Source organism: Nannobrachium achirus (genome assembly GCF_963921795.1).
Source record: "Nannobrachium achirus genome assembly, chromosome: 22".
Taxonomy (NCBI): Eukaryota; Metazoa; Chordata; class Actinopteri; order Myctophiformes; family Myctophidae; genus Nannobrachium; species Nannobrachium achirus.
Window position 1 is genome coordinate 34672360 of NC_137829.1, and position 20127 is coordinate 34692486.

The 20127-nt window shown below is 42.6% G+C and overlaps 1 protein-coding gene across 2 annotated transcripts in view; it reads right to left on the reverse strand.

Moving 5' to 3' along the window:
- Window positions 1–20127, reverse strand: part of mphosph8 (M-phase phosphoprotein 8) — a 38299-nt gene that overhangs the window by 14717 nt on the left and 3455 nt on the right. Inside the window, exons 2-7 of one of the 2 annotated variants that reach the window (XM_080753209.1) lie at window positions 18145–18306; window positions 16811–17842; window positions 16311–16404; window positions 13687–13944; window positions 10942–11064; window positions 7190–7278 (exon numbers count right to left, since the gene is read on the reverse strand). In XM_080753209.1, coding sequence (XP_080609335.1) covers window positions 7190–7278; window positions 10942–11064; window positions 13687–13944; window positions 16311–16404; window positions 16811–17842; window positions 18145–18306 — 1758 coding nt within the window. Of the gene's footprint in view, window positions 1–7189; window positions 7279–10941; window positions 11065–13686; window positions 13945–16310; window positions 16405–16810; window positions 17846–18144; window positions 18307–20127 lie in introns of both variants that reach the window. The other variant, XM_080753208.1, reaches the window with a different exon arrangement.

Sequence of the window (20127 nt, forward strand, 5' to 3'; positions counted from 1 at the left end):
GGCTCAGCAACTGCCAGTAGCTGGAAACCTGCTCTCGTACAGTTGGAGACAGAAGTGCCTCTGGATTTTTTGACTTGCATTCATTTGCAGCTCTTCTGCAACAGTCCAATCCTCTAATGTAGGAAGAGCCTTCATTTCGGGCAAAGACATAAGGGTTGTCTTTCGCCACACCAGCTTGCTCTCGGTTCTCTACAAGCAAATCGATCAAAACCACCATTCTTTGTGTTAGCAGGACCAATGTGTTCCTACCAAACTGGCCTTCTAGTTCCAACTTTAAGAAGCTGTCACCAAGCTCCAACTCTAATTTTGTGCTTTTCATAATTTGATCTGCAGATGGCACAAATGTTCTCTTACTCTTACAAGTGGTGTAAGTCTCCAAAACCATTCTACCAATATTCCCTACCCTTCCCCTGTTAAAGAGGCACACCTCTGAAAGAGTCGCCTCACTGAGCTTTCTCCACGTTGAGGGATTGGGGCTTTCTTTTAACTCTTTCCTTGCTTTGTCTCCTTCCTTCTGAACAAATTTGTGTAGTTTTATCACATCTTCAGTCAGGGTTGATGTGTCAATTTCCTCTTTTTTAACCTCCTGCTTTCGAGAAGCAGATCCAAGAGCTCTACGAGAAAAACGGTCGTTCCATTCTGTATCAAGAAGCTGAATGAACCGCTTCACTCGGCCCTCAGTTTCGCAGTCTTCTGTCATTCGACTTTCTCCAAAAGCAATTTCTGCAGCTCGTTTCAAAGAATATCCGATCTTTGAGACAAGGGAAACCGTTTTAAATCTACTAGAACTTGGGTCAAAACCACTGGCTTTCTTGGCCCCTTCAACAGCCAACTCAAATTTGGACGGCACACATATTTCATGAAGATACTGAACACTGCTGTCAAGCTCATTCACAGCAAGCACAAATCTACCCAGTTCCCTCATTTTTTGTGCAATGTAGGCATACTGTGACTTGACATGGTCATGTTTCGCAGATAATGCTTTGCCATACTTGCAAATTAGGGGGTCATTCCTGACATGCCTTGAAATGTCATCTTGATGCATGATGTCGATGATTTCATCGCAACCCCCCGTAAAAAACTCGGAAGTTGGATCAAATTGAGAGGCAGCACTCTGGACAGTGGCTCGTCCCATTCCTTCGGGGGGCCTCTGCTCTCCCCTCTTTGCTTTACACGAACGCTCGTGTTTCCACAATTCAGTTTTGCGATAAAAAGTGAAGCAGTGTTGGCAAGGAAGGTAGTCGCGCACAGATATTGTGACATCTGATGACTGTCTCTTAGCCACAATTTCGCTCTCTCCACTCTTCAATGCTTCATAATTGTGTTCATAGTTTCCTTTATTGCGAATTTGATCCAGCAAGGTTTGTCTGATTTTTGAGCCTTTAGGAAAGTGTATTGCATGGGCAACATCTGTTTCATCTGAATGTCTTCTTTCTAAATGCCTTACAAGTTGAGAGAAGGCCATTTTGCAGTATACGCAGAAGTGCTTTTTGCTTGATACTTCTTCTTCGTCATCCTCTGTACCAGGTGGTGTAACAAGAACTTTCTTGCTGGTCCGTGAACTGACTCTTGTTGGTTGCTTCCTCTCCCAATTTATTTTGCGACGTGATTGGTTTTTTACAATTTCCTTTGGGCTCTCAGATGATGGCTCATCTGTTGTGCCATTGTCTGTCAAAGGAACATGATCTGCTTCATTGGTGTCGCTATCTGCCATGTCTTGTGCCTCATCACTAGAGCCATTCTCTTCTACAGCACAACTCTGTTCTTCACTTGCAGGTTTATGTTCTGTATCCAATATCTCTTCCACACTGACCGGACTCTTATGTCCCTCATCGGTCATTCCAGCGTCGCAACTCAAGCTCTCGTGTTCGAAATCTAAATTTAGTTCACTGGACAAACCAATATTTGTCTCTATTGGTATTCTAGTTTCGTCTCCAAGACCATCTTGATAGGCATTCAATTGTGTTGCATTGCTTTCACGGTTCCCATATCCTAAATTATTCACATCCTCTCTGGGCATTAGCTGCTCTGTATTTGTACTTGCAAGACCTCCTGGAACATCGGTATGATCTCTTGAGTGATCAAAATCTTGCTGAATGTGGTCATTAACTCTGCCTGTACCCACTTCCTCTTGGGAACTGTCCATGTTGAGATTCAACCTAAAAACATCACTTGAACTTCTCTCTTCAATCAAGCTCTTCTCCCCTTCAACTGATCTCCTCTCGTCAACAGCACACGCCTGTAAGAGAACAAGTATATGTAAGACTGATGCCAAGTCCAACCCCATTACCAATTTGGTTGCTAAAACAATGGTAGACATTGAGGAAATAAAAATGTCTGCAAATTAAAATATGAATAAATATAATTAAATAAATGGTTGGGGGGACCTTTTTAAATTTATGTTCTCTTACACAAGATGTAAAGGTGTCAACTAAATGACTTGTTCCCTTTGAAATCATCTGCAACGTTTAGTTGCAAGCACCTTGGTAATGCCCCTGTGATTGAAGCCCATTCAAACAGAATTCAAAGCAATGCCCACACATCACCGTTAAGCCTAGCGTTGGGTGCAACCCCTCACCCCTCCATCCGAAAGCTTTCAGATTTTCGATACAAAGACCACATGTGACCCATTCAAGAAATAGTTAATGGCTTTATTGCATTAAGCAGCGTCTACAACGTTTTGACATTGTAAATGTCTGACCAAGAATATTGATTCATGGGATGTTGGGATGAAATGCTGCATGGAGGCCGGGTACAGAACAAGATGCATTGCAACTAAACCTACATTCAAGCAACTACTTGGCAATCGAAAGAAATGAAAAGAAAATGGAAAAAATAGAAAGAATTTGATGTCCAAGTCCATTTAGGTATAAAGAAAATACAAGAAATGTTTGTGACTTTGGCTTTCACAAAATCTTTTCAATTTTTCAATGGAAACACTTTCAACTATCGTACACACAGAGCATCACATGATAAGCCGTTTACATTAACAAAGCTAGGTTCTTTTCACACCTATACAAAGGAGACGGTATGAGAGGGCTTCTCCTGCACACTGACAATATGCACAGCTAAAACATTTTCTGAAATGTTTTTCCGGTTTCAAGACCTTCTTCTCCTTTGGGCAAAGTTTCCTTGCTTGACATAGGTCTTGTTCAAAGACATGATTCAATTGCAGTGTATAGACAGTGTACAGGAGTCTATTCAGTTGTTAAAGGGGAAGACCACCCATTTTCAATATTGAACTACAGTATGTCATTAATATAACTTGGAGGAGTTGTGTGGAAATAGAAAAAAAAGTCCCCCCCTTCTGTATTGCCTAGAACTGGAGGATTGATTTTGGGGTTTGTATTGTAAAGTACAAAGGTGTGATGTCATCAAGCTGTACTTTACAATACAAACCCCAAAATCAATCCTCCAGTTCTAGGCAACACAGAAGGGGGGAACTTTTTTTCTATTTCCACACAACTCCTCTAAGGTATAATAATGATATAGTTCAATATTGAAAATGGGTGGTCTTCCCCTTTAAGCCATTTACATAAAGACAACTAAGTAGTTGGGTCGTTTCTGATACTTCCGTGACCGTGGAGAGCATAGGTCAGTTTCTCAGTGGTTTTGTCAACTATGAAGGTTAAATAACAATGCCCCTTGCAAAAAAACATTCCTTGGGCTAAAACGGCCAGACAAAACTATGGTTAGTGAGGAGTCATCACTTTTCACAGTTTCGTGGGGTTCGTTTTTAGCCCAATGAATGTTTTTCATGCGAAACAGATGCTTGCAAAGGATTCAGAATCACTAAAAACCCCTAGTTTGACCCCTCACATGCTACTTAACCCATTCAGGCCGGGAACACATTTTAGTGTATGGGAGGGGCTTACAGTACATGTACAGTATGTAGCAACATATTTGTTTTTGTAGGCTAATTTCTGATTTAGGCCTAACTATAGGTTAGGCCTAAATGGGTTGGGTACTGTTACCTAATGGGGTACTGTCACTTTAAAAGGTCATCTTAAAATATGAGTTAATATTTTTATGATGTCATTGTGGGAATGCACAATTATAAGCCAATCAAATTAATTGACTGTACTTAGACTACTTACTGCACTGGTCAGCTGCTGTTGGGAGGCGAGGGGCAGATTACACTGTGACATGAGTCTCAGACTATTTCAGACCGTTTTCAGAGAGACCTACTGTATCATGCTATTATACTTTTGGAGCGTGTCAGCGGGCCATTAAAATATTTTTTGGGGTTATTTTTTTCCTTTATAGTATAGTGAATGAGACCCAAACTTTCAGCGGCTGTCAAAAATGTTGCCCACATTTTTGCGAGGGGCATGGGAGCTCAATTTGTTATTTAACCTTCATAGTTGACAAAACCACTGAGAAACGGACCTATGCTCTCCACAGTCGCGGAAGTACCGGAAAAGACCCAACAAAAGCTTCCAGATAATCAGAAATGAATTATACTCATAAATGGTTCCTGACAAGAATGAATGGGATAGGTTTAAATAAATAAACACATTTCTTGTGGCAATATTTACAAGCGCATGCCAACAGTCTGTTGGTGTTCAGCTGTGATGAGGATGATAATGACACAACACAAGATGTACCTGTATCAAAGGCAGCTTCATATGTGCACTGTCTTCATGAGCTTCTTCCCCCTGTAAGGAGAGAAGAAAACATACTACAGTCTCTAAGATTCATAGTTCCATGTCAAAGGGTAATATTATGTAATACAAGAGAGATATGACAACCTAAAGCAGTGGTTCTCAACCTTTTCAGGCCGCGACGCCCAAAATTATCATATTTTAACTGGGGACCCCCCGCCACCCTGACAATCACTAAGAGTTGAGGCATTACATTTTGTATAACACAGTTCTATTGTTGCGAGGCGTTGTGAGCATGTAGATTGGCTATTTTCACAATTTCTGCCTCTAATATTTGACAATTTGGCCAATGTTTAATTTATATTTTTAGAGGTATTAAAAAGTCATTAAATTGTCAATTTAGAAATGTGCAGATACCCTCTATACACTTAAACTTTGTTTGTTTGTTTGTTTGTTTACTGCTGAGTGAGAAAACAATGTTTCTCATCATGTTAATCATCTGGGGACCCCCCAAAATAATCCCCACCCACAGGTTGAGAACCACTAAACTACAGTCAAAAGGGATAGTTCACTAACTATTACTATCAATTACTCACCGCATGGAGACATGAATTCATGGATATCGTTTTTTTTTTTGGTTGCATTACTAAGCCAATAATTTGGTGACGAGCAGTGGTCTCCATAGGGAACCGCTGTCGCCGTGAAATTATTGGCTTAGGAATGCGACAAATAAATAAATAAAAATAAATAAAAAATCGGGGGCGCCCGCTGTTGCATACCACATAGGCGTTGCCACATAGGCATTGATGCCTGGCGGCGGTGCCGGTTTGATTCCCGATCCGGACAACCTTTGCTGCGTCATGTCACTCCCCATTTCTCCCCCCATTTCCTGTCAGTCTACTGTCCTATCAAATAAAGGCATAAAAACATCTAAAAATTCAAGTCTCCATGGGGTCAGTAATCGATATATAACGTTATTTTTTGGGGTGAACTCTCCCTTTAAACTTAAACTTTATGGAGATAGTGTTTTTGAGATGCTGAGGTTATGGCAGTAAATTATCAATTGGTGCATGATATAAAAGTACCTTTAAGATACGGTAACTTTAAAATCCTTCAATTATCACACGTTATGCAACATATCTAGAATCAAGCAATGGTTTTACATTACATTTGAAATAACAAACAACAAGACCTGCTGACATTTATGTTACCAATACAACAATGATCAAACAATGTTTTGATTCAGACTCTTACCTTAGATTTGAAGAAAGGAACAGCGTTAGAGTCCTGCAGAATATCTTGTCAATTTTTGTATGCACAAAGCGGTAAATTCATCACAGAATCCTTGGTTGGTTTTGAAACATCTCTAGCATCTGCAGAGAGTCCGGTTCCTGTTGTTCGTCTTGTGCAAAATGTGTAAGAGTTTCTATAAATATGAACACTATGGTTGAACTGGGAACTGACCATGGTGGCGCATCGTCATTTAATGCCCCAACTCGAAATCCCGTTATTCCCGATGTTTTAGGCCGCCACGCCCGAGATATTCATTTTATTTCACGTAATCAAAAATCATACTGGTGCCGATCTGCGCAAAAAGTAGCACATCCGGTTTGAACCGGAAAAAGGTTCAAACCGGACATCAAAAAAAAATCGAACCTCTGTTCGAAGTGGAGCTGTGTGTGTGTGTGTGTGTGTGTGTGTGTGTGTGTGTGTGTGTGTGTGTGTGTGTGTGTGTGTGAACTGTAAACTGTTCCTATGAGTGAGTGGTGAGTGTGCCTGGCCTGCACAAAACAGCGCCCCTCCTTTAACTAGTGTGTTGTGTGTGGCCACTCAAGGTATTGCCAGGCTACACGGCCAGCCAGCCACCCACCCAGCCAGCCAGCCACCCAGCCACCCACATACCCACGGACATACCTGTCTATTGGGAGCTTGTGTTCCACACAGCTCCAAAAACGAATCTCCATTGAATCCCATGTTACATTTTGCAGGAAAACACACATTTCTCTGTTTTCTGATGCTGCCGGCGTCTCAATTGTAAACAATGCTAACTAGTTAACTTCTATCTCTGGAACCATATGGATTCGAATGCGGTCTTTTGTCAGAGGCCATGAACTATGGACACTTTAAAAGGTAAGAAAAACATGAAAGAGCGGGGTAGTGAACTACCAAAGTTTAAATCTGCAGTAATCTGGGTTCTCCGGACCACAGATCTAACCACCAACATAAAGGATACGGCCCATACATTTGTTCTTGAGACACACCTTAATGCAGACATCCTTACCAACCAAGTATTGAACCTCAAACCTGATTATGTCATTCGTTTCATTTGCTGCTCGACCACTAAAGCAAAGCAAGATCATGTTCATAGTCTATAATATGATTTTGTCAAACCACAACTGCACAAGTCACTCACACACATACACACTACTAGGGGTAACCAAGGTGCAAGCCTAAGTTTTAGATTCTGATTTGAAACTCAAAGCCAGATTAATACCTGAGACTGTTTGTCCAAATTGATAGAACAGAGCACAATATTTTTTAAATGGAAATGGATCATAATTATGTTAAAGGAATAATGCACGCACCTCTTGGTCCAGGTTATAGTCTTCTTTGGAATTCAGGGCAAGTTTCACTGACATGTAGTCTCCACTTTTAACAGCATCCCTCAGTTCACCTGAGGATGAGAGAGAAGAGGGGGAAAGGAATAAGCTGAAGATCACATACACTTTCTTCCTATCCAAGACCTGGAATTGTTACTTTACATTTTAACCACTTTAGCCATTATTTTATGCTTTAGCAATTGGAAAACAGCAGATATGCAAGCTCACAGCGTGGCACCGAGTGTCGCGCTTCGCTGTGAGCTTGTATAGCACTAGCCTACCCCGAAAGACCATACATGAAAGCTAGATGGTGCTTGGTCTAACTAGGGTTCTTTTTTTCTTCTAATCCAGACAGATATTTTTATGCATTTTGATTGTATTGATGTTGATGTATTGATGTATTACCTGCTTATTGTTAGTCGCTTTGGAGTAAGAGCGTCTGCTAAATCCCTAAATTGTAAATTTAAATAGCTAAAGCAATAAATAATGGTTAAAGTAATAATGCGTTCCAGGTCTTAACCCATTTATGCCTAGAATTATTTAATGCTTTAACTATTGAAAAATAGCAGATATACAAGAGTGCCGCGCTATGAGCTTGTATATCTGGTTCAAATCAAACGCAACGCGGGCGTGTTTTAATGGGTTATCCAGAGGGATGTCTGTGGCGTGCCATCGGGGCCAGTGTTCCCGGCAGTGAAGCTTTCGCTTAAAAGATTTCAGTGTGCACTAGAGTGATACCAAAAAAACATGTTGACATGTTGATTTCCTTGATAAAAATATGTAGACCAACCCACAAGCAGCCAGTAGCCTGGGTTCGATCAAGCTGTGCACGGCACGCTGCCTACTGCATTTAAACTGTGCAGATTACAATGTAATTATTAACCCATTTAGAGCAGGGACATGAAAGGGTTAAAGGGCCATTTATAGTTACATATGGTTGATTTTGTGTACGTTTGGAGGTGAGACAGTACGTACGGTAATTGCGTCGACATGCATAGTTAGCTTGAGTTCTGTACGGTCTCTGTGTTACATTATGGTTCAATAGAGCCTATGTACATACTGTATCCACTAGATGGCACCCAAATGCATCTTCCCAATGAGCAATTGTTAACAGAGAGGTTTATACTTTATAGGCACCCTTAGATACGCTCGGATTGAACAACCTGCAGAAAACACTCTCCCATCGGCGCTAGTCACTGCTGTCTGGGTATAAATTAAAAAAGACTAGAGAATGGATGAGCGTGGACACGCAGTGCAGTTGCTTTAAGGTATAAGCGGTAAAAGCGACCGCCTAGAGTGCAATCTCAAGGGGGGTGCCGCCGACAGTTAATGAGCCACCCAAACCGACCCAATACCGACTAAAAACACCCCTAAACCCGCAAAAATCGCGTGCGCGGGAGTGGAGAGAGGCGCAATTCGAGAGAGCTGGCAGAGAGCGCTGATTAGGCTGGCAACGGGTCTGCGTCCTGGTCTGGTCACTGTTCAGCGTGTGTGTACTTTGTGATGTATTTCTTTTTCTTTTTTTTTATGCTCACGGCAATGCATGAGGTCACTTCCACATACGAAATGGAGACCAGAAAAAAAGACGAAACATTTCTCCCTCACTACTGCCCCCACGGTTGACAAAAGTTCGCCACGGGTAGTTCATGTTTACGTACGTTTTGAATCCGTCAGGTTGAGTGTTGTCCGTAAGGTTACGGAGAGAAACAATTACGTACGGACCTCCGGACCAAACGGATTAAATCACTCTCCCCCTCCGTTTCTTGTGTATTCCTGCGGTCCTTATGTACGACTATGCATGGTACTTAAGTTGTCCAGAGTGCTCGCATTTTGTCCCTTTTTTCGGCCACTCTCTTATTTTGAAGGCCAGAAGTAGATCGAGCTCACAATTCCCACTTGACGATGTTCAAGATTCACCCGTGACTAGTTCCGGTCCGGAACGTAAACTAAAGATCTTAAGGCGTCTTGCCACTGCAGGGCCAACCCAGAACTAGAACCTGAACTTTCCAGAACCAGGAACTTTCAAGAACCTGTGAAGTTCCAGAACCAAGTTCTGCTTTTGTTTCCATATAACCAGACCTAACCTTGCCTGGCTCCAGACCATAGACCCGCCCACTCTGAGACCCAACCGGGAAGCTCCACTGGTCAGCCTGATTTGGCTGAGACAAAACAGCTGGTCATTTGAACAGCAGCACATTCGGGAATCTAAAATCTAAAATAACAGCTGTATGTAAGAAATACGTCTATTATTAGTTACTACTTTCTGGATATAAAAAAAAACAATAGAACGTTCAAACAAGCTGCTATATAACTGTACTGAGCTTTTGGTCGGTACGCTGCCTTTGCTCTACAGAGAAAAAAAGTGTCTCTCTCTCACACACACACACGCGCGCACACACACACACACGAAGCAGGCATGTCCTGAGCACAGCACGGCTCGGCTGCTGCCTCGCGACTCGTTGCGAGTCACCAATGGACGGGCGAATGTAGAAATGCTTATCTCTGTTAACTGTTTTAGTTTGTTGTCTGTCTATCGACGTACATTTTCTTTATTTGTGCTTGGCACCGTGTCTGTTTTCTTGTGCACTCGACGCCCATTTCAGAAAGACGACGGCGGATGCTTCTAGCTCCTTCTGGATATTTTCTTCTCCCGCCCAGACACAAATAAGAGCCTGTATCATCACATTCACTTGACCAATGTGTCGTGGCTGTCGTCTGGCGTCACGTCCATGGTGTTTCTGTCTGTCGGAATAGGATTTTAAAAATGATGGTGTTTTGTTGTGAGAGATTTCTCCCAGTTCTCCTCGGTGACGGTGTAGTCTCCGCTCGAGCGGCTCGACCAATCAAGAGCAGTAGCGCTGCTAGCCCCGCCCATAGGTTCCCAAAACTCAAGTTTAGTTCTACCTCAGGAGCAGGACCTGAAGAAGGTTCCAGGAACCTTGTCTGGAACCGGGCCGTTCGCAATGGAAACAAAACCAGAACCAAAAAAATAGGTTCAGGTTCCTGAAAGTTCTGGTTCCACCTTGCAGTGGAAAAGGTGCATCAGAAGTCTTTTTTGGAGAAAATGGACTGTAAAGATGAGAAAGACCATTGTTTTCTATGGGATGGGATCACTATTGCGTGCGGGTGGACGTGCGATGGAAACGAATCGCGGACTTCACCAGTGATAGACGGGCCGAAGGTGAGCCCACGCCAGCTTTACTGTATATACAGTATATTTCGCGCGACATCTCGGGATGGGCACTCCGGACATCTTTTAATATTTCGCGAGACATCGCGGGATGGGCACTAAATGAGTTAAAAGGATTCTAATTTACATTTTAGGTTGGGTATGTGGGTCATCAAAACCGTATAAAAAAAAGTGTGTGTAAAAAAATTGAATTAACCGAATAATAATGTTAACCAATTACAAAACTATCCATTCGTGACATCCCTAATTCAGAATGAATGTTGGGGTACAGTGTGCCCCTGACAATGAGTGTAGTTATATAACGTCTCTGTCCTCATTTAAAAATTAAATATATAATCTCCCAATGGCTAGGACGTAGCCGTGTGGAGGATGGAACAAAACCACGATGCAGACATGACGTCATAGACCTGTATTCGGTGGAATCCAGTCATGACATGCTTCTTTCTGTTCTCCGTTATTGCCAAGAATGCTTGGCTCATTTCAAACCAGCTTCTGCAAGGGGGATCTTGTGTGATAATCAGTCAAAGCCAAAAGTGGAAATACTTACTTGGAGATAAGGGTGGACCGGAGAGCATCTCGTCATCGCCGTTCAGATGTTTCTGGAAGTCTTCCAGGGTCATCCAGTCCAGGTTGAGGTCCATTCCCAGACTCAGCGTGGCCTGGCCCTTGTCTGAAGTTCATGTGAGACAGAGGAGAGACAGGGTTCCCACACATTTTTACCAATTCATTTCCAAAACTTTTCCAGAATTTTTAACCCGATTTCCAGGACTATATAACAATAATTCAGCTCAATAACGAGTCGTTTACTCCTATGCGCAATGCCCAAAGACGGGTACTGTATGCCAGTGGTTCTCAACCTTTTCAGGCCGTGACCCCCGAAATAATCATATTTGAACTGGGGACCTGGGCACCACGAGCACTAAGTAACTAAGCACTAAGCACTAAGTAACTTGTATAAAATAGCCGATCTACATGCACACAATGCCTCGCGTTGCGAGGCGTTGTGAGCATGTAGATCTGCTATTTTCACAATTTCTGCCTCTATATATTTGACAATTTGGCCAATGTTGAATTTGTCATTTCAGAGGTATTAACAAAATCAATAACCAAAGACAATGCATAGCTATTTTTTCCAAGACCTTCCAGGACCCTTGATCAATTCCAAAACTTTTCCAGTACTGGAAAAATATTTTTCTAATTTCAAAATATTTCCAGGAATTTCATGACCGTGGGAAACTTGAGTTCATGTGAGACGGAGGAGAGATGGATGGCGACAAAATTAAAGACACTTTCATCACCTCCACTAGCCTGGTAAAGCATCCCGATCACGTGAATTCACATTATCATGTGACCTAATCAGTGTGAGTAAAACACAGACCGAGTGGTTTACCAGAATACCCCTCCACCCCCTCTGCATGAAATCTGAAATTATCCAATTAATCATGTTTAGTCATATAATCCCAATTTGATTCGGGAGTAGGGTTACTATTTGTCATTAACTGCTACAGGTAACAATAAACCAATTCAGCCTGCTAGAAATCAAACAAAGCAACCTCAGGTTGTGCAGTTTAGATGCAGCACCCTCTGGTGGACAGATGTGCAGAACAAAAGTGAAAAACACAGTGGCCCTCATTTATCAATGGAACATAGAAACCTGCCCAGATCCCACCACGACAGGGCTCATGTGTGATATAGAACAGGGGTTTTCAAAGTGGGTGACGAGGCACCCTGGGGTGCCGTGACAGCAGTCCAGGGGTGCCGCGAGATCATTTGATAATATTTGGAATTTATTTGGACACTTGGGACAAAAATATTATTTAGTATAATTTTAAACTTGTACAAAGTTATTTTCAGTCAGTTCTAACCAAAATGGCTATTATCTCAACATTTTCCTCGCAACATAATCACTAAAATATCGTCACTGTCGGGCAGAAACCTCGTATCTTTAAGTTTCAAATGTGCACGTCTTTTGCCCTGCTTCATCATACAAGACCGTTGCACAAAACTAGTGAAAACAGCCGATCTACAAGCACACAACGCCTCGCATCGCGAGGCGTTGTGTGCTTGTAGATCGGCTGTTTTCACCAGTTTTGTACATTTTATAGATGATAAATACAAAACGAACATGGACATACAAGGTTCCACCCGACAACGACAATATGCTAAAATATAAGGTGCTGGGAGTGAAAATTATAATGTAGGGGTGCCTCAGATTAAAAAAAAATATTTATGGGGTGCCCTGAGACAAAAAAGTTTGGGAACCCCTGATATAGAAACAGGTTGTATCCTGCCAGTCACACCATAAAAATGGCTGGTTGCTGACTTCCGCATCGGCTGGGGGCTGCAACCGATCGTCGTTTTAGTAACGTGCCCTTTATGTATTCTCGCCTTGCACCCGATTTTACGACATGAAGAACTGGAATACGACCACAAAAGTATGGAAAGCCAATAAGTCACATCTCCCCGTTGTACAGTAACAGCGTCTACACTTTCTTCGAAGACATGCCGGCTACACAGAGCTGGATATTTCTGAAGCTAGACATTTTTTTGTGCTGTTGGGGCTCGCAGCCACACGAAGCTGGATATTTCGGCCATGAAACTGGATATTTTTTAAACCGGATAAGTAAGTGGAGATTGAAAAATATCCGATTCACTGGATCCGTGTAGACAGGGAACCCGGATATCTCTGAAGACTTTACTGTGTGTGTGCTTGTTAGACCTAGATATCTTTGTCGTGTGGACCTAGATATTTTTTCTATGTGGATATCTGAAAAACTGGGATATATGAAATATCCAGCTCCGTGTGGACCTACATATTTTTCTATGTGGATATCTGAAAAACCTGGATATAAGAAATATCCAGTTCCGTGTAGCCATGGCCGTACGGCATAGGCTACACGGAGGAAATGTGGAAAAAAATGTGAACCAAGTAGGATGTGTAAATGACGTCAAACTTCGTTGCTCTATTGCAACTACCTATTTATGTGAGGGATACGCAGGGTTATGTTATCTAGTATCTGCAGTATGAGATGCTAGGTTACATAATTTAAGTGAATAACTGCTTTAAATGTTTAAATTCATGTCAGATTGTCAGACTATGCTGCATCGCAGGTCTAGGATGGAAACACTGTACACGAGCCAGAGCGGATGTGAGATTTACTAGGCAACACTCACGTCAAATTAACAACACATTTTGTGGTCTAAGCAAGTTTGATTTTGATTGAGGGCCAGTGTGTTTTTACAATAGTTCGAGGCCAGCTAAAAGTGCAACTAGAAGATGAAGACAGCATACCAGACTTATCTCCTTCGAGGGGGTCCGTGGTGTCCAGATTGTCCTCGCAGGCTATGAATAGCCTGGGCTCACTGTCCTCCCTCTTCCTCCTCTTGTCATCTGTGGGGGTCCGCCGGTCCCAGCTGGACCTCTGTGGCTCATCTAGCCTCTCCCTCCGTTCCCGGGGCTCCTCTGCAAATCTCGACCTCGGGGTGAACTCCTCACCCTCCTTCTCGTCGCTGTCCAAGTTAAAGCCGTGGCTCTGGCCAGGTTTGGAGACTGAGGAACCAAACAGTCATTCGGTGACATAAATCCCACAGGACATGAATGTAACAGCTGTCATCTTTTACCTATTGTAAACCAGGGGTGTCAAGTTACCGGCCTAAGGGCTGGAAGGGATCCAATCTGGCCCCAGGATGATTTGGAGAAAGAATAAATGAAGCTACATTAAATTAAAATATTCACCAAACCGACCAAAGCCACTGTCTCTCATCTTTCCTATACCAACCAAGGTGGGTGACCCTAGTCCCAAGTAGCCAGACAGACGTATGGAAGATCTAAGCCAACCAATACGTATGGTGATATCGAAATTCAATGTAGTCTACAACAACAGAGGATTCGGATTATTCCTATGCCGACAAACATATGCCTACTGCTTTGAAAACCAATGCAGATATATTTTAATATATATTAGTTCAAATAGCTGATCTACAAGCTCACAACATGTCAATGTAGATTGTCTATTTTATGTATTTTAAATGGATGAAAATAGGGCCCACAGTCTCAATATGCCAAATTCCGCAATGCAGTTTGGTTTTAAATTTCCGAATTCTTTCCATCCAGTTTAAGACACACTAAATAAATGTCACCAGACATATTGTTAAGTAGAGGTATCTGCCTACACAAGACCCTGACTGTCTTCATGATCTTGCGTCTTTTTGGTGGCTATAACAGTTAATTGAATGTACTTAACATTAACATGCAAGGTCCACAGACAGTCACAGACAGTGCTTGAATTAATCTAGTACTCACTGGTTCTTACTTTTGCCCATCCGTATACCCATTTTACCTATAATTACGGCCAGGCTACACCAAGCCTTTTTATGCGTGTCAGTGCGTATGCAGGGCGTGCGCGCATGTTTTGGAAAGATCCAATGTATATCAATTCAGCCGGCTACACCAGGTTCACGGCAGGGTTTCCTGCAGCACTTTACAGGCCAGGCGCCCCGCCCGGCCTGAAAACCCCCCCGCCCCCCCAAGGGTATTAAAAAAAAAAAAAAAAAAAAAAATTCAAAAAATTTTTTTTTTCTCAAAAAAATGTTTTGGACCTCCAACAATGTACTAGGCATGATCGCGATCGCGAAATTGCATGTTTAACCCCCATACCAACCCTATCTTTCAAACATGGCAGCCATGTTTGTTTACATTTGAAGAAAACATAAGGGCTGGTATCTCCTGAATGCAGGAAATACTCAAGTAAAGTGCAAATACCTGAAAATCTCCTTTGTACAGTATAAGTACAGTACTTAAGTAAATCTACTTAGTTACTTTACACCAATGTTTCTTTTTTTTTTACTGTGCTGTAGACTTCTATTTATATGGCACGAGTGCTGGTTGATTAACCTGGGGGAAAAAAACAAGTTACACTGTCCTGTGAAAAACGTAGTTATTCAATGTTGAATAAATGTGAATGATAGCATGTAGTTGTGTTTTCCGTCATCATGGGCACATTCATGTGTTTTTTTATAGGGCAAAAATAAGAATTAATATAAAAAATTAAGTGAATTAATTACTCGAATTAATTAATTAATTATCAAAAAATTTGATGACATGACATCCCCCCCCTGACATCCCCCCCTGGTCAAGACTTTTTCCTGCAGGAAACCCTGCACGGATAGCACGAACCACGGATACGCATTCCCTAAAAATAGGATTGGTTCTATTTTTACGCATGCGTATGCATTCTGTACACAGACTATCTGGTCTCCTGCACATATAGTCTCTCCCACACGCACAGACAGCATATGCACACGTTTTCTGGTGTAGCCCGGCCGTTAGGCATCTACTCATCATACTAGGCTGCCTGACTTTTACTACGAGGACGAAATCCTACAAAATTGCATGTCAAATAGATAAAACAGACAATCTACCATGCATCACAATGCATGTGAGCTTGTAGATCAGCTGTTACGCCGAACGTTCGCATATTTTGTCTGAATGTTCACGATATGGCCAGAATAGGGACAGTAAGGGTTTATGTGAATATAACAGCATATGCATTTAGGGTTTATCAGTTGTTTACAATTGTAATACAAATATTTTAGATTTCAATATAAAGACAATTATGATCACGGTAACCATAATTGTAATTTTCTCACACGTTCTCACAGGTCATGTTTGTTTGTCAAGCTCTGAAAACATAAGAAAAACAACGGACGAATTGCCGTGAGCATTCATTCATGCTCACAAGCAGAAGAAAGCAACTGATTTTCGTCAACCCTTTTGCAGTGCACGAGAGACTCCATCAGGACAATTAAAGTGTGTGAGTGCATTCTTCTAGTCTAGTTATTAATGGTGATTCATCATGAAATTGAAATACGATCATGAATGTGTTCTGCTTGCATTGGGCTCTCTAGATTTCTCACCATCCGACAGCTTGGTTTTATCCGTCTTCTCTTCTGCCTTCTGACCTGGAGAATCTTTCGTTGACTTGGCCCTCTTCTCAATTTTCCCTAAAAGCTGACATTGGGAAGGAAAAATACATCATTTGGAAGGCATCAAATAGTAAATGTTCACTTGTTCAGAGCACATGCCATATCAGACCAAAGTTCACATTTTGCACAACTATGTGCATTAGGGTATCCGTGAGTTGTGCAATACCAATTACATTACTGATTACTCTTTAAGGGATAGTGTGAAATATTTGGTTCATCCCAGGCTCCCAGCGATTGTGTTCAAATTTCACTTCAGTCTTTCACATTCAAAGTGAATTGTCTGTGCCCAGTTACCCAGAGGCCTTCTCTCCTGTGTATACCTCTCAGCGTTCCTGAAAGCCTGATTCATTAGAGGAAAAAGACAGCCGCGACTGCTCACATTCCTTAGAGGAAGAAAACTGCCCTCTTGTTCAGTGGACATGCTTCCATACCTTATTAGACTTGCTGCTGTCTGTGGAGGTCGGCTGGTGAGTGGGGCGACGAGGGGCTCGATCCTTGGCCTCACCGCAGCCCAACAGGAACTTCTCAAAGAGGTTGGTGGAACCTGCTGCATCCTTCTGGCCCGCAGCTTCCTCCTTGGCCATTTCCTCGTCCTTCACCTTGCTGATGCTAGCTGCCGCGGTGGAGGAAGATGAGGAGGACGAGGAAGCGGACGAAGAGGGGACTTTGGCCGGCACCACAGAGGCACTGTCCTGTCCCTTGCTCTTGGACTTCTTGTTCAGAGTGGAGCTGTCGCTGGAGTCTGAGGAGAGAGGGGTGGTGTCTTCACGGACCTTGGAGGCGAGGGTGAGGGTCTTCAGTTTCTGCAGGGTGTCAGACTTCCCGCTCTTTTTGTCACGGATGAGGTCCTTGAAGCCCTGCAGCTTCAGCTCTACCTTGCCCTTCTTCTGTTTGGACTTGTCGTCTGACCGCGACTTCTCCGCGGTCTTCGCGGACGCCTCTTTTGCGGCGGCATCATCTGTCTGGGCCTCAGCAGGCCCCTCATTCAGCTCCTCTTCCAGGGGGGCTACAGACTCGTCTTCAGACGACTCCGCCCTCCTCTCCTTCTTCCCCTTCTTCTTCTTCCCCTCCTCCTTGTCCTTCTTGTGCCTTGACCCGTCTTTGCCCTTGTCCTTCCTGTGCTTCTTTGGTGGAACCGTTTCCAGCTCCTCCTCGTCAGAGTCCACCAGCCTCTTCTTCGGGTCCGCCTTTCTGCCCTCCCGCGGGGTGGATGGAGGGGTGGTGCCCCGCTCCTCTTCGTCGTCGTCGTCGCTTTCCGGTGCCGGCCGAGGCTTTACGAGCTCATCCTTATGTTTGTCCTTCTTCTTTTTCTTCTTCTCCTTCTCCTTCTCCTTCTGGGAACGAGGCTCCTCCTCCTGCTCTTTCTTCTTCTTTTTTTTCTTCTTAATGGGCATCTCCCTCGGCTGGTCCCGGTCGCTGTCACTATCTGAATTTGCGTCAAACACGTCACTTTTTGTAGGCAGCTTCTGGTGGGCAAGAGGAAAAGTGATGGTTTAGTTAATCGTTTACACAGACCTTTGTCTATGTCTTAAATGTTTCAATGAATTGAGTACAAAGGACCACAACGGAAATAAGCCATAGGCTTTCTTGGGTTTAAAATCCACATAGCAGACCTTGTATTGAACTGTACTTTCCTGTTCTTTTTGTGCGAACTGCTAATAAAGTATTCAATCAAATCAATCAAGCACACTCACACAGTGATGAAATGTAAATCTGATGTTTGATTGTGTCTTCTTCATTGTGTGTCCACCAGCAACAGACTCACCAATGTCTTCTTAGCATCAGACTGCTTCTTGGCCTTGGCTTCCCTCATTTTACTTTTATAAGCCACCAGGACCTCACGACAGTCCTCCAAATGGGCCTCTGGCTCCCAGGTGTCATCATCAGAACAGTAGTTCTTCCACCGGACCCTGTAAAGAACCTCTCCCTGGATAGACACAAAAAAAGGACAAGGTCATGAAAAAAGGTTTTGAGGATACAAATTCATGTTGTTATATAAAAAGCCAAGAGTAGAGTTGGTCCTATACCAATACCAGTATCGGGAAATACTGCCTAAGATGCTGGTATCGGTGAGTATGCCAGCCTATGCCATTCTGATACCATGTAATAGATTATCACTTGAGGATTCTTTTCAAGTAATATTTTGAATTTATGCTGCACTACTGTTTTATATTACCGTATTACATTATTATTTTACTAACTTGGAGCTGCACTTTAACTATTATTAATGGATTTCTTCAGTGGTTAAACCGTTAATTTTCAAGGATTTGTACATTCTCAGAGTCACAGACTTGTTAGGATCCATTTGGAACCGCCTCGAGGAACCCCACTTTGGACCCCACTTTGAGAACCACTGTCCTGTATTCTTTTAAATTACAAACTTGTATCAGAGAAGGGTACTCTGCATCGACCGATATGATATGCAAGTTTTGGGGATTTAAAATCGGTATCAGGAAGGAGAACATGGAAACAGTACATCTCTCATCTACTGAGCTCAGCTCACACATCAACAGCAAATTTTCTTAAGTTCAAGGTACATTTTTACAGCTCTGCCAGCATTGATCACTCACAAACCAACTAGAGCATGTTTCCGGGCTTACTCTGCTTTTCCCTTCTACTTGTGAAAAGTCATTTCCAACAAAATTTGGCACTGTGCTAAATGAGGAAAACACTGCTAAACTGGATTGGCAAAAGCTATTTTTGGCCCTGCAGGCAGATTCTGCATTTACTCACAGCACGTGCACTGTGTTTATGTAGCTAGAAAGGCAATAATTTATACATGGCTGATAGAGCGAAGATAATCAGGCCCACAGCCGCATCAACAGACAGACAACTTTCAGTTTTGACCGTTGCATCAGCCTGGAATGTTGCCAGTAAGTGACTTCCTCAATGTATCCGGTTTCACCAACCGCAATACGCTCCTCTTTCCAGGCTTGAGGTGGCACTGAGGCAAAACAAAATACCCTAGAGTGAACTGTCTAAAACACCTGTTGACAGCAAGGCTGAATAGAGGTGAAAAGTAAGTTAAGAGTTTGATAGCCCTGTCCAGACTGCAGACAGCAAACATGCCACCGTATATAGATTTGTTTATAACCATTTGGTGCACGTTAGGGCTTCAACCATAGATTATTTTTGCTATATATATGTGTGTGTGTGTGTGTGTGTGTGTGTGTGTGTGTGTGTGTGTGTGTGTGTGTGTATTTATTTAAATCTCACTGGCTGAAAAAATGCAAGGACATGAAACCAAACTGGACAGTGTGGTGTGGAAAGAATAAAAGGTCAAGAATACGACAGGAATTCTCACAACTTAAAAAATGCAAGAATTCTCAAAAATAAAGTTTGGTTATGTGTCATTAAGGCCTTGATTTTCATCATTTTAAAATCACTCAGCCTACACAATTGTTCATGTCAATGGAGTGTGATCTGGTTTAAAAGTGTAAAAGTAGCACAGCCTTGTGGTCAAGCACAACTCAAACAACGTTGACAAGCAGTGAGACTGCAGTACAACTATATATTTCGTTTTGTACTTTGTGCCAAATACAAAACCAATGCACGATTACAGTAACAGTGATTCAATCAAAATAACAAGATTTGGGGCCAACCCCAGGGGGTTGGTCAGTGATGGATTGGCACATTTCTGATGGGCTGGTAGAAGACTGTGTTTTATTATTTTATCACTGGCTCGCTCCACTCTGCCAAACAGTCCGATCTGCCCCAAATTTGAATCACATTCACACATTGAGGTGCC